We start from the raw sequence: 16533 nt of genomic DNA, 5'->3' as shown, positions 1-16533 counted from the left end.
TATATTTTCGAATATATTATTTAATATTATGCAAACATTTATGGATTTACAGGATACAATATTTAATCAGGTAAATTTAAATTGTTTCACTGTCGTCAGCTAGGCAATACAACTGGCATGTATGTCTGTAATAGGCACGTTACAAAAATATTATCATTATATTTTATTTTAAATTACTCTATCCCTTCAAAACGTTTAGCAATCTTTTTCCTCAACTAACATAATATTTTATATGACTGAAAGTTATCGATATTATATTTATGACACTTGCCCACTGTCAGCCATTTAAGTATTTATATCTAAGTGAAATAAATTATTTGTGTTAACCTTTATTAGTTAACTCATTGTACCGATAGCTAACAGTCATAATTTTTATTGTTCCAAATTAGCACACAATTTACCTCAGAGTAATTATTAGCACAAAACGTCATTCGAATTTGGTTGATTTTATATTTCATAGTATGTCGATCAGGGCCATAGTGAGATTACAGATTCAATTCAATCATTATATTGATTTGTGTAGTAACTGTACATGTGTCATATTCTATTACAGAACCATACCCTATGGCAGTATATTTTATGTCATACCTTAAGCTTTTGTTTTTTTATAGTCTTTATAGTAAATTATTAAAATTGTATACTTATTGATAAGTAAAACCATAAAAGCTTTAAAAGTTATGTTTACATAAGTACGTCGATGGCGCGTTCTATTTTTTTAGGAATCAAACAGAAGTCAGTGTTGTATTTACACTGTTTACAAGGATCTTTCAACACTAAGTTGATTAAAAACGTTTTTAAGGAATCAACAAGGAAATGTTAGATTAGCAGGTATTGCTTGACTAATCATAATATATCATTAATTATGGTTTCAATTTTTAATGATTACAAAAAATGTATTAATGAATTTAACATAATATTTATAATCTAATAATAAATATTTATAAATTAAAATTGTTATCTATTTTTATTGTTTTTGTTATAATTATTATAACCACTTAGGAACCTAAACAAATTCACGTTATGGCTTATGGCTATATTAGTGTTATTCTTATTAAGAACACTGACCAGCTATAAATTGCCTCATAGTGAAAATAATTACTATATATATGCCAATGGTACGTACGTCGTATTCGATTGAATTCAAGATTCACGAGATACGTTTAGTCTACGTGTTATAATAATAATAATAAATTAAAAAATCCAACGCATTAGAACAAACTACACTATTTTTTAAAATTTTTTTTTGAACAAAAATCATTTGGTAAATACCGGACTCATTTGTGGCCTGTGGCTAGCACTGTGGAATCCATAGATATTTACAGTATGTTTTATACATGTATAATATATGGTTAAACGCCCAACTGAAATAATAATAACGTTCATGCCCGTAGGCGTAGTAGCCACACCATTGCTCGAATAAAAAATAAATCTAATTTTACGATCCTGGAACAACGTCCAAAAACACAATTACTCAAACACAAAACACAATAACATCATCGTGTATCAAGATGAGTTCTTCTATAAAAGGCAATTTATATTCTTAAACATTAAAACGACTTAGGTGTACGTTGTGACATTAAATTATACATTTCAACATTTGAAATCGACATGCCTAAATACACAAAATTATTGTGTGTATGGTGTATGCGCATCATTTTTTCTCGATCAGGTGGAAATGATTCGCATTGGGTTATCATTAATAAAATTCTAATAAAAAATCCGACATCAAAGTTTTAAATACAAAATTCGTGACGTTTATTACACGTTGTGAGTATATATTATGTATGATTAATAATATACAATGCATCCGAAGGTGATAGTATACTTAGGACATACCTACCCACCTATTACACATAGGTATTACATTATAATATTAATAAATATGATTATATAATTATAGTAGGTAGATAAAAAAAAATAGTTAACTTCATTAAACGTACAAAAATAAATATAAAAATTGAAAAGCTAACAAAATTTAAAAATTACACATTGTTAATTATTTATATAATAATATATATATATCCATATAGGTACTATAATATAGTACACCTGTATTATAGGTAGTCATAATTTAATAGTTTATATCAGTGCTTCTCAAACTGGTGGCCGTAGCTATGTGCCTGGAGGAGAGAGCTTGAAATATTTTATTTTATTTAAAACATTTTCGGTTATTCAGTTATATATTATTATAACGGACCGTATGATTAATCATTGTCGATAAGGTCTGATGTTGGATACTGTTATTAAATAATAATACAATTTTTGGGGGGCTTTGATAGTTTTACATTAAATTTAAGGGTCCCTATAACAAAAAAGGTTGAGAAGCACTGGTTTATATTATAATTTTGATCTCTCCAAGATATTATTTAATATTTTGCTTGCAAATGCGTTGGTATACGTATCGTACGAGCATTCAAAAATAAAAATAATAACACAAAAACGTGTTAAATCTAGGAATAGGATACAATTATACAATAATAAATAGTAGTTTACAGTCGTTTACAAATAAAAAAAAAAATCTAAACAAAACAATTTGCATTAATGGTATTATATAAATATATCGTAATATTATAGTAGTCTTGTCCGCATGTTGTTCGTATGCAACTACTGTTTGTACTTTGATATGTATCAATATATCATAATATATAGACATGAACGTATTATGTTATACTAGCGTGTTCGTGGAACACACATTTTTTAACAATAAACGACGAATACAAATTTTTAATAATAAATTAGAAGTATAAGTACACGGTGGTACGTGTAGTGGAAAAAAAAGAAAACAGGATTTATACTGAATCTAAAATTTAAAACGAAAAAAATAAATAATTAAGTCGACTCCCGACAATATTATATTATAATGTCGTAATATTATTATCGTGTAATATACACAAAAATAATATCATAAAGATGAGGATTTGAACACCGATGATCGCAGTCTTGATGACGATGGTGGTGATAATGAATAATCCGCGAATATCCGAGCGGCAGTCATCATCACGTGGTCATCAGTTATCAGCTTTTTTCGCAATTTCACGCACCACTTCTCTGTAAATGATTGGATCCAGATTTTTTCCCAGCATGTACAGCACCCACCAGTCGCCCAACGACACTTTGTTAGTCACGGCTTTGGCGACGTCGTCGGTTATCAACCTGTAGTGGCGGTACCGCAACGCGTTCTTTCTGGCGGTCGCGCTGTACATGATCAACACCCTAGAATTAAGAAAAAAACCGAAACCGAACGAATTATTATTTAACCATCGCAGTCAATTTATAGCGAGACAATCTCGAATTGCCTCCCAATTTTAAAGGTAGATGACCTTTTTTCACTAGAATTGTTTCTTATTGTTTAGCTATAGATTATTGATTAATATGTCGGCAGATGTACCGGAGTGTAATATAGATTATTATAACGATTTCCGTAATGTTTAAAAATATGTGTTTGTCTATTTATTAAAATATTAATCATAATAATATTTATTAATCAATCGACATTGACTTATCATTAAATTTATTTGATGCATTAATTTTTCCTACTGCAGTTAAAATCGGACTTATCATATCCTGCAGAATTGACTGTCGTTTATATACAATTGTACATAAACATTCTTAATAGTTTTTCATTAAAAACAAAAACCAACTGAATTAGACATTTTATTTATCTATAAAAAGAGACTCTGGTAGGTACAAAAAGGTCATTACCTAAAATAAGAGACAATTCAAGTGGATGCTATATTGATATTTTTAAAATCTAGAAAATATTCGAATGATGAAATTGACGGGAGACAATAAAGTCGAGGGTCAGATAGGAAGCGCCCCTTAATTGACTGGGTGGGTTGTCACGAATTTATCGTAAATTGTAATATTATTTTAAGACTACGCGACGTCTGCAGAGGTGTTTTCTATGTACGCACACTATTTTGGCCGTCGAATACCACGAGACTAGTTTTAACGAGCTCGTACATGAAAAACCATTGAGATCTAAACGAAAAAAATATATACTTCTAAACTTATTTCTTATACCTACAAACCACTTTTATATACATTGTGATATAATTATTATTATTATTTTATTATTATTATATTATTATAGTCTTAGCGTCTGCTGTGAGCTAGTTATTCTCTACCCGGTAATCGATCACGTATATACATGTATAATATATATATATATATTATTATTACGAATTATGATGAAATATTGATGTATATTATGATTATTATAACTATGTTTAATGTACAGTACGAATACCCCGATATTTATACCATATATCCTATACTATAGGTTAGGTTAGACCAGTGTTTCCGAACCGGCGGTCCGTGGGCCAGTCATATAGGTGGTCCGCGGTACCTTTCTTCGTTTTCTATTAAAAAATATTATTTTTTTTTTTTTAACAGTGAAAAACATTTTATTTCACCGTAATATCGCTTTGACGACATATTCTTAGTAAAGTTTAATAATTATATTATAATAGTACAGTAAAATAATAAAAATTAACATTTTCGATAAATTTTGTGTATTCTTGATAATGAGCAAAAAAAAAAAGGTCATTCTAGTTTGCGTAAAATTGAGGTGGTCCGCGATCTATAAAATATTGTCGAAGTGGTCCGTGGTGGTAAAAAGGTTGGGAAACACTGGGTTAGACCTATAGCTGGTTTAGAAATCGAATGAAAAATATTAAAGAGAAAACCTAAAACGGATTTCTAGTGAATTGTACTGAACGGCGTTTTAAAAATTATCATAGAAATAGCGAAAAACATATTATATGAATTTTTAAAACGGTAAAAGTATAAGGTGCATTGTATACGCCTGGGTGTAGTGTAATTACTAATTTAAGGCTACGCTCGTTAATGCCGCTTGCCATTATTTTTATTTTTACCAACTGTTTAAAAATATTAACATATTATATCGTTACTTTATAATAAATTGAAATTTTATGCAACTTTAACTCTGTACTAGGTATAATACTATAAGTTAAATATTTAATCAATAATTGACAATTGCACATATTTGGCATATTATACCTTCATATAAATAAATAATATTAAGTTTAAAATTATAATGCTACGATGCTATATAATAACTTCATAAATGCAAACGCCATATTTGTAGTACACTTGAAATGAGAGTCGTTAAAAAACATACTACGTTAAATTCACAACATAAACACTGCTAGAGTGCTAGACTATATGGTACCAAAACTTTATCTGTTTTTACCATTTATAGTCATGTCAACGATATATACTTAAACGTATCGATCTCATATCAGTTCATATTTATATAATATACAAAGATATTAGTGTTAAGTTTATAGAATTGCTAGGTCAAATTATCTTATAAGTTATATTGTCTTTGTACCTTGTAAATGTAACAAACTTATTGTACCTATTCCATAGTATGTGATACTCGAATAATATATACTAACAAAGAAATTAAAAATATTTTGATTTACTTTTTATGCTTATTCATTTTCTACATTTAAAAAAATAAAAAATATATATTTTAGTACCTATAATAATTCCCCATATAATATCTTTATTTATTTAAATTATGATTTACTTTTTTATAGTTGTACCAAAATATAACTATGTACCTACCTAAAAAAATGAAATGTAGAATATTTACAACATTTTAACGTTGGCTATAGCTAACTTATATAATTTAGTTATTTTAAACCACAACTATTACCTAACCATACTAAATTATATAATATTAATACAAATATGAATTTGGGTTCAATATTTATTTCGTCATGATGCATTCCCATTTATATATCTATAATAAATAAATTATCATTGAGATTATATAATATTATGATTGTTTAGGTACCTGTGACAGGGGAAAGCAATGCTAATAGGGGGAAGCAATGCTATTGGGGGAAGCAATGTTAACACCCGTCCCCTCCCTGGTTCTCGATACCACGAAAATAAAATGTACCTGTGACAGATCATTAAGACCAGCGCCAACAACAGCAGTAGATACCAAAACCATATGAATATGTAAGTCTTCTCGTTTACGATATTCAGTGGCAACACGCACAGCGAATCGTGCTTTTGCACTGTCCCAGAGGGTCCAAACTTGTGGAAAGTACACTTGGTCACCCGAGGAAATATGAAGACCATTGGGTCCACCCGGTTATCCTGATGTTCGGTAGACATGCCGATGACGCGCAGCCCGTACGTAATGAACTCTCCGGCGAAAAATTTGTTCATCCAGTATATCTGCAGCACGATGTTTGCCAGGCACATGAACTCACACATCCAATACTTGGCGGCGTACCAGGTGTGTTTCTGAAAAAAATTTTCGTTTGAGTACATTTTTCAAATTTTTTGAAACGTATAACTCGTGTTCAGATTTCTCTTTTTGCTATCTGAACAGATTTAATTATAAAAATATACTAAGTATAACCATACTACAGTTTAACCATCATACATTTTTTTTCTCGCTGCAGTTATCGATAAACAATGTTTGATGAACGTACACGTACCTACTTGAAATTCATAACTGTTAATTTGTCGTTAAATATTATAAAATGTCATTATAATATGTAATCAAAAATATAAAATATCTCGTTCGATATGACATGTAAAAGTATAGTGGGACCATATCCATATGCGACTTGAACGAACTGGCATTACAATAACGACTTAAATGAAATTTAGTAACAGTTTATATATGTACCAAAATTGTACAATATTAGAGATTAAAAATAAATCAGATCAAATATATTTTAGGGCGAGAGATGCTGTAGAATCCCAGTATCCTATCTAGTCCGCACCTGATTAAACAGATTAGATTTATTATAATAATTTATGACTGAAAATATGCATAACATTGATGTGGACGATTAGATTATTATCGTATACAGCAGTTGTAACTATATAAACTGTGAACAAAACAATACATTACGTCACGGAACTATTGTCTTTCAATCGCACGCCGTTTGCAGGGAACAACGGCAACAACGCTAACAATTATCGTTAGTGAGTACGGAAAAATATCAAATCGAGAATCAAGAGGTAATTGGTAATTGATGCTGGCGTTTGTGTGATATAAATACATATAATACTATACAATAATCTACACACGCGTCAGACCGTCTCGACTTGTATTATAATACCTATTTAGATATTTTTAAGATTGTGTTTGAAACGCATAACTTTAGGTATTGTATTATAAACTGCCCGCGCAGAATGCAAATCGCCGAAAATTAACAATTGAACGAAAAAAACGATGTCCGAAATGCCACTCGTCAACCAACTATCTAACAATGTACACGGAAATTACAAGTTTTTTCTCGTATTCAAAAACACTAATATGTATAATATATTATTATCAACTTCTACATCAGCGATTTGTCGGAGCGTACCTACCTATATCGTCTTAGACTCTCTAGGCGCGTCATTGTATAATTAATAATACGTTTTATTATTCGGCTCTAATTTACACACCGAGACTATACGGAGACGAGATACGGATTTTCTGTGCGGCGACCTACGAAAATGTCGACAAGAATGCCTACCTATGTTACACATCATATTATTATTAGTGAGTCAAATTATAGTCCGTGGAAACTATTGAACATACGCGACACACTGCATGTACGCACTACAAGTTATTCGACGTCTAAACGATACTATTATTATGGCCAGAGATACCTACATATACATAATGTATAATACGTATATATGTGTCGTACGCGTTTGTGTTCTATCGATTTCTGTATAATTATCGTGTTGATATACTGTTTATGATTGCTGGTACATCATAATTATTGTGTTAAACGTTACGTAGGCGTTCATATATACAAAATGCGTATCTTCTATATTATATGTTGTATTACGAGTATAATGTATCTTTTTACGATTTCGTCGGTTTGAATATTATTTGAACAACTTGCACGCAGCACTTTCTATAGATATAATTTAGGTGAATGCACCTCGGAAAGACACGGTACCACAAAGCGTATTTATTTTCAACGCTCTACATTAAAACAATAGTGGACCGAACAAATAAATGTCGACAGTGGTCAGCGGTGGTATGTTGTTCTATAAATTACGATGTTTATTGAATCAGTAATGGCATTGTAACCGAGGTTAGAGTTCGTAAATTAACGTAAATTTAATAATTAAACACTATCGAATAATTTATATCTCTAAACAACAATACACCATAGGTACAAGGAATTATTTAAATAATAGCCTACCGGTCTAAAGGTTTTGAGAAATACGCATTGAGAAATGTATATTATAATATTAACTATTCACTTGAATCACTTAGAAAATGACATAATTCCGATGTGGCGATGTCACGCGAACGTTAAAATTCCATTTCGTTGAGCATCTATATCCACTGAACTCAACAACGTGGCATGCCTACAAATATAATGTTTCAATGAGAAATATATAATTGCTGCAATTACATAAAAATAAAATTCCTGACATTGCCAAATTGAAAACTAAAAATGATGTGATTTACGAACAATATTATAGTGTCACGGTTCTCGCTAAAACGAATGAATCGCTATATATATCATACCACGACAACTCTGTGTACACAAAAAAATATTATATTAATATTAGATATCATTACAGTTCTTAATTTGATATCTTATTTACCCTATTTTTAGCGGAAAATTGCTTGTTTTTAAATGTTTATAAAAATATGGATTTCACATTCAATACCAATAAAGATATACAATTGAATATGATACTTTAATTTTTTATATTTTTATACATTTTTTGTTATAAAAAGCTTATTTTTTATAAATTCTTTTAAATCCAATGATTTTGCAAAGCTTATCTATACATTTGTTTTTTATATATATGAATATTAATTGAAGCGATTTATAAATATAATGTAAATATCAAAATATCAATTCTAAATAGACTTTCATCTTCTTAATAGTTTATAAATTTTCTGTAGTTGTGTAATTTTTCTTTAATTGAACCCCTGTATACATGGGAATTGTGGTTATGTTCTATATTATATTTTGTAGTATTTTTCACATGAAAACTACATACTAGTATGTTGTAAAATTACAATTATTCATAGAGATATGCATTATTTTGGTAAAATAAATGAGGCAAATGAAATTAAAACTAAAAATGTATAGAAAAAAATCATAGATAATAAGCAACGCAACAACGTTTTATTCTATCGGTTTCAACTTTAGTCTTATTGAAAAATACAAAAATAATGGTTTTGGCTACAATTAAGTACATATAGTTATAGTATATTACATTATTTGTAATTTCTAAACAACGAAACTGTTTCTTTTCGTTATTATATTACGTTACCAATAAGGTTTGCCAACAACACAACAATATATATTATATATATATAACAATATATAACAATATATATATATATATATTTAGATTCAATTTTTTGTGCAGTTTTTTGACCGGATGAGAAACGTCTTGGTCCGTAACATTTTCCAGTACCACGGCACAGTTTGTCGAATCGTCTGTAAAATATTTATTATCGACTTCGACAATTTGTAAAAAACCGTTATAATATAACATAATATATATGTATGATAATCACAATCGGCACAATACGTTTTATTATTTGGATAACACAAGGCGTTCTGTTGCTTTCACATATTGTATTCAATCATATTGTGTCAATAAGATTATGACAGTAAAACAAACAACGGTCATATAATGTGAAATTCGATAAGTTTATTAGCGCGGTCGTATAACGTGTAAACTTGTTTACACAACAATATAGTTATAATACTCATTACTTATATACTAATAATGACAAAAAACTTGGATAATATTTTGATGAGTATTTAAATAGTTTTGTAACAATTTGTACTATATTATTTTTTTGTAGATTTTACAAATGTTACCATCATCGAGCGATAAATACGCGTATAAAACGGTCACACGACTACACAATATACAATATCATCACACTACAGCAGTGACCTGACTGCCAATAAAACTGTCGTGGATAATTTATCCGTCCAGCAGTCTCCACCTAAAAGGCGATATGGGGGGGTGGTAAAATTCGAGTAGAGGACGCCGCAAAGGGTGAGTTGATGAGTTATACGTTATGGCGATATATTATAATATATATTATAGTGATACGTGGTGACATTTGCAATGGTCAGCCAAAGACGGGTGTGCCAAGTGTACGTGTGTGTAAATCGCCTCGCGCACGAAAGGTAAGTACTCACTCTTATGTGGGTGAGCATGTAGTGGACGAGTATCTTCTTCTGCTTCTCGCGTTCCTTCTCGTTGCCCAGACCGAACTGCAGGCCCATGACCAGCGTGGACATTAGCGCGCCCTCCTGCATGTCCCATATCCACTTGGGGAAGTAGCACATCATACCCTGGAAGAACAGGGCGAAGCACACCCACTGGTAGTACGTGTAGTACTTGGGAGGTTCGCCGTTTTCGGGCCCCACGCCAGGGTGCGCGGCGCCTACGCCCTGTTCCCTGAGGAACGCGTCCGGCATGGTGAACGTGGACGTGATCCAGCAATACGTGTTCACCGGCCTGGTGGGTAGTCCGTCCACGATGCACTGGATCGGGTTGCCCACGTACTGCGTAGCCGTCACCATTATCGAGCACGCAAGCAGCGCGACCGTGGTGAACGTCACGTGCACCCGGAAAACGGTGCCATCGATGGTCACCGGTTGCCGTCTGACGAACTCCTTGAGCCCGCCCAACAGCTTCAACATGTTGCAGGCGACGACTATGAGACGACTGCAAATACGATTACGACTCGCGGACTACGAATACGACTGCTTGAGTTACGGTGGTGGTGGTGGTGGTGCACTGGCGGCTGTTGTCATGGCACGTTGAAAAGACGCACCGCGAGTGAACTTCCAGTGGGAAACGACTGAGGAGTGGAAAACGAACGCAACGAACACGACCACGGAACGGTCGAGTTGTTTTCAAAATATTATAGTACGGTAAACTGAACGTGACGGAAACGACACTGACACGAAGCGATCACCGCAGCTGTCTGCTACTATAACACTGCTACTACTACCGGCACCGACTACCGTACGCGTATACCATCCTCCCCCTTTCGCGGTCACGGGACGAGACAGGGCCTCCGCATATACGCGCGCGTCCAGTACTACCAACAACAACAACAATAACAAAAACAATACCGTCGACGGCGTTATGCTTATATTATTATATTTTTCAAACGGTCAGTTTTTCCGTCCGGTCAGTATTTTTTTTTTTTTTTTTTTTTGGTTTCTGAAGTCTTTCTAGGGGAGTGGTGGGGAGACGCTAAGTAGAGGTGATACGTTTTCACAATATTCAACCCTACGGCATATAGGTAATAAATTTATGGAGACATTTGGTGGTTTAGCCTTCTCCTAAAAAAAAAAAAAACAAAATATTATTATTAAATCTCCGAACTTATTATTCTTTATGCTATTAATATAAAATTAATTTTGTGTAAATAGGTTTTAGCCCATAACCTACCAAAAATCCCATCAAATCCCCGCCTATGTTCCAACATCTGCTCCCCGACACTGCGCAGAGTCACTTATGAATAAAATGTATATCGCTTGCGACTATATTTTGTGTACCTATACGCGATGGTGCGGTTACACACCATGAGTGTGATGAGAACCCCTGGATCGGCGTCTCGTCGTTAAACGAAAAAAGGGGTCGGTCCCGCCGTCGCGACGGGAAACGCGCTAGCCTCGGTCTCGCCGACCCTAAACAAAGTGGACCCTAACCGCGTGTATTTTACGCACGCACGTCCAAAATAAGGTGTAGATATATATAAGTTTAATATTACATTTATATAATTCATATACGCGATCGGCCGCGGTACGTGAAAACCGTCGGTCTCCGTTACGTTTTCTAACCCACATTTGACTATTGCGGTAGAAAAACCTTACGACACTCGAAATATCCGAGTACCAATAAGTAGGTACATATTTTATAGGTATCTACAATTGTAGGTAGGCGATGACTTTCACTCGACCGCCGCCGCCGACGACGACGAAGCAAAGACGAAAGAATTGTTATATAATAATTGTATATCATATTTGTACGGAAACGTTGGGCCAGAAATGTGATGGTACCGATTAGAAGCGAAATTTCGACAGGCTGTAGTTATTTGTACTGTATATTGTTGGTCGAGAGACGACCCGAATGATATTTAATCATAGGTTTGGTTGGTCGTCGGCGACGGGAAAATGTCGGGTCTTACATTCTTCGACGCCAGGTTGCTGCACCCACCCACCCACCCACACACACACACACTTACAAATATATATGTATATTATGTGTACCGTAGACGATATTTTAGTTTTTTTTTTTTTAAAACACCTTTATAGGTATTAAGTATTTTTTTACACACAGCTAATTCTACCTTGCATTACGAAAACGTGCATTCGATACACTCGAGTAGCAGTTGTATAAAAAATTATATCATCTAGCCCGACTTCCGGCATAGTATCTCCATACTGTTGTACCTATGTCCTTCATAATATTATTTTCATAATTTTTACAGTCGTTGTGGATAATATAGGTACGGCGTGTAGTTAAACGTTCTCCATGAAAAGTCTCAGCAAAAATTCTTTCGATTTCGAGTACCCACAACACGTCACGAACCCAAAATCGAAAAAAACCGTGACTCGTGGACCACCTAAATGTAAAACGACCACTTTGCATTTTAGACTACAATAATTATTGTGCTAAGTATCAATGTCTTCGCCAATCGATCGGACGTTGATCAAGCACTCAAAATGCATCATTGCAGGACAGAACGCCCGTCGAGCACAACATGACACACTCACACACACATACCCATAAATCATAATTGAACATTAAGGGTACCTCTACCAAGTGTTAACGACTTTTTTTTAAATGTATTTGTTTTAATCGGTTAATAATATCGGTGATACTTGGAAGTGCAAATCGATCTTTTTTCGATAACTCTGCGAAAACGCAAAATAAATTTGAGCTTTTGTACTTAGCATATAGCAGGTAGTGGGATAAAAGCACAAAAGTAAATTGTAAACCTAAAGTCAACTCTAATACATAATCTTGGAACTTGTATAAAGTAAAAAAACTTCAAGATTGGCATAGGTACTTGATGAAAGTTGGCTTCAAATTTAAAATTTAATTTTGAGGTACCTACTCATTATTATATTAGTTTAATATATGTATTATTTATTCATTTATAATATACTTGTTTAATTAATTTAAAATAATACTCAAAATTATAATTTTAATTTTTTACTGATTTTCTAAACTAATTTCAATATAACTAATTTTAATATCACTGTAAATACATAAATAAATATTAATAATGACGACGATTTTAATAAAATACGTTTTTATAAAATTGATTTGCAATTATGGGTTATTTATTTTTGCGCTTTTGGATCACGTTTGGGTTAGATTTTGCGCTTATAAGCTACAGCCCTAGAATATCAAACAAAAATATCTACATATATATTAATTGTATATTACATGTTATACATGAATGTATACATTGTGTGCATGCGTGTTTATAAAATATATGAATAGGTATTTGAATACATTGTTTTAAGAAAGTATTATTTAAACAAATTAAAATAATATCCTACTAGGAGTGAGCATTTCAAATTCAACCCCCCCCCCTTTCCCACACAAAAAATATTTCCAAGCTACTCTACTGTTACACACACACGCATTTTTGGTAAACTGAGTAGATATTAAAGATATGTGTAAACATACTTACCCCGGGGCGCGAGATGAACGCATTTAGTATTTACCCGCATATCATCATCGCCGTCATCATCGTCATTGGCGTGGCGAGGTGAGGTATTATGTATACGACTCACGATCACAGGATAGATGTGTTGTTATTATTATTATTATTGTTTTTTTTTTTTTTTAATTTAATTTTTATTGGTCCATCATCACATATATGTACGTTTGTGTTTTATAGACGTGCGGGTGCACAGTACACACACACACACACATGAATGCAGTTTCAGTAGTGTGCGTATGTATATGTGTATCAATCTGGCATATAATGGGTATCTGGTATATAATGTCTATAACGCGTCCGATGCAGTCGCCTCTCACGTGCTTGCGGCCGTGAACCCGGTACCGCATACTTTTTTGTTCCGTGTGGTCGTCGGATCTGGATGGGTTCTAGTTAAGTGCCCCTGCCCTCCCCCTCACACACACACACACACACACACACAATCTTCTTCCTCCCCGAAAACCGGTTTTTCCGGCAATCATATCGTTCCAAGCGAGGCGTGTGAATGCATATTACGTTGTATGTATAAATATATAGGTATATATATGTAGGTAATAACATGCACCAGAAATTCGAATTTTTCAGTTTTTTTTTTATTAAAGCATTCGAAGCGCGTGATACATACACACAGACAGCGGATTCCGAATTAAAAATACAAAACACAGTCCGAGGTCCAGATGTGTAGGCACTAGGCACACACTAGAATATAACGTAACGTGAGGCATTAATATCCTTCGAAATGATCTATATAATATCTATATAATATCCTCCATCGTCCTAGTCTCGAGTGGTATCACGAAGTCGAGGTCTGCTGCGATTGTGCACCCGGCACAAACATTTACCGGTACAACACAATGCCAACGTGATATGAGTATAGGGACTCGACTGTTCCCCCACCCTTTAAAATAAAAAATAAAAACGATTTTCTATGATCACGCGAATAATCTTATATACCAATATATCATCGATATAACACGAAAAAACAAAAATCAAACTATACATTGAAATGGATTTCACAATCGACTTAGTCTTTTATGTTTATATATAGCGACTCAAACAATAAATAATTTCTTATAAGGCCAAACAACGGACAAATTAGATGAGATGTGTAAGCGTAATTGTCGTATATGTGATCCTGAGAACAATGTCGTCTTTGACTTTGAGAAAGCAATCTATACAAGAGTTGACAAATTTTATTCAAAAGATTTAGATTTTTTATTGACGTTTATTATCAACTAAAAAATGAGGTTGAACATTATCTTTATTGTACTCAGGCATTATCCTTAATGTCTGATGACCGGAACGAAACTTCCTACAAAAATAAACACCGTCATCAACATAATATGTGACATGAAATATAAGAAAAAGAAATAAGATAAGTATAAAAAAAATCTATATTTGTTCGCCTATCTAACAACTAAAGCATGTGGTGTCAAAAATCTAAATCACGTTTACATATTTTACAATGTATTATAGATAGGTACGGTTTTTTTTATTTTAACTACGATATTACATAGTAATATAATATAGCTAATTACCTGGTTCAAAGCCGAGGAAATTAAAAAGGAAATAAAGCGTATTCGTATATCAAAGTGGTATACGAATGTTTGTTTTTCTTTGAAACAATATGGCGACCTGCGTGGTATGTATATTGGTATAAAATATAAATAAACGTAATTCGTCGTAACAGCCTATCGTTTTGTCCCATCGGGAGTGCAGTCGAGAATTGAAGCTTCTTTCAATAATCACTTGACATTATTTTTCTTCGAGAAAACGAAGAACGTTGTTATAACTAATATATAGGTAGATATGTATTAACAAAAACAAAAAACCAACAGGAATTTGGTCTAATCTCGGGACAATATCAAGAATACATTTCTTATTTTATGGACATGTCACATTACTCACATACATATATAGTTGTATACGAAGGTATATTAAAATACCAGTGGTGCTGTAACTGAGTTTTCCACATCGGTCAAGGTTCATAACAATGATTATATAATAACTGTAATACCGCTATTGTGTTGGTTTTTGTTTTCTATATATCACTCCGTTTTTACAGTTTTAACACTGTCGTTAGGCTTACTCCTATAATGTCCGTATTATGTTGCTCGATAGGTGACGCCTGACTGGATGTTGTAATGTTATCTTGCACGAAGTGAACGTTCATAAAGTTATATTATTTTGTCTTTGTGCATAAGACTCGTCAGTGAGATCGATCTAGATCTGTATTTAAATTGAAATTATAGAATAGCAAAAAGTATACGCAAACGACTTGAACCAAAAGTGAGATTTGTAGATTTTATTTCGTTTTATTTCAACGGTCCAACTCACGACGCGGTTATTAGTTATTACGATTATTTCGACGATAAGTTTTTATTGCCCTTAGATAAATACGTCCGGTTTAAGTTTAATTCACAAACGTGATTCGTGTCGCTCTGTCGTGATCGTTGAACACCAGTGATATATATTATTATTATACCCATTGTCAAACAATTTTTATTGGTACGTCCTGAAAATTTACTACCGTAATAAGTAATAACGATCATTAATGGTCCTATTAATAGTCATATCATAGTTGGCACGTGCATAATACTTCATCAGAGGTGGCTGACACAGATTTCTAGACAAACATTAAAAAGACCTTTTTATTTGTTTTCAAATAGAAATACCACTGATATAATAAAACGTTAAAAAATTATTTACAATAAATATATAAAAAAGTTTTTGTAGTTTTCGTATTAAATACAAATACTTGGCAATTTAGAATTAATTTTACATTTCATACG

General features: G+C 32.8%; 1 protein-coding gene across 1 annotated transcript; it reads right to left on the bottom strand.

Moving 5' to 3' along the window:
• Nucleotides 1–1731: 1731 nt before the first annotated feature.
• On the bottom strand, nucleotides 1732–11023 carry ogre (optic ganglion reduced). The gene is made up of 3 exons (XM_089226006.1): nucleotides 10188–11023; nucleotides 5936–6288; nucleotides 1732–3213 (listed from the first exon to the last, which is right to left on the bottom strand). The coding sequence occupies exons 1-3, from the start codon at nucleotides 10692–10694 to the stop codon at nucleotides 3009–3011; spliced, it is 1065 nt and encodes a 354-aa protein (XP_089082132.1). The 5' UTR covers nucleotides 10695–11023; the 3' UTR covers nucleotides 1732–3008.
• Nucleotides 11024–16533: the final 5510 nt, after the last annotated feature.

This window comes from Diuraphis noxia, unplaced genomic scaffold (assembly GCF_037042655.1).
Source record: "Diuraphis noxia isolate RWA-SAM2 unplaced genomic scaffold, SU_Dnox_SAM2 contig0004, whole genome shotgun sequence".
NCBI lineage: Eukaryota > Metazoa > Arthropoda > Insecta > Hemiptera > Aphididae > Diuraphis > Diuraphis noxia.
This window is presented reverse-complemented; position numbering and strand designations above follow the sequence as displayed.

Bases quoted from the DNA above. Each gene is read 5' to 3' on its own strand.
- ogre (XM_089226006.1), bottom strand. From the start codon at position 10,694: ATGTTGAAGCTGTTGGGCGGGCTCAAGGAGTTCGTCAGACGGCAACCG. The intron at 6,289-10,187 runs GTGAGTACTTAC...AATTTTTTTCAG, and splicing joins ACATGCTCACCCACATAAGA to AAACACACCTGGTACGCCGC. The intron at 3,214-5,935 runs GTACATTTTATT...TCTTAATTCTAG, and splicing joins GTCTTAATGATCTGTCACAG to GGTGTTGATCATGTACAGCG.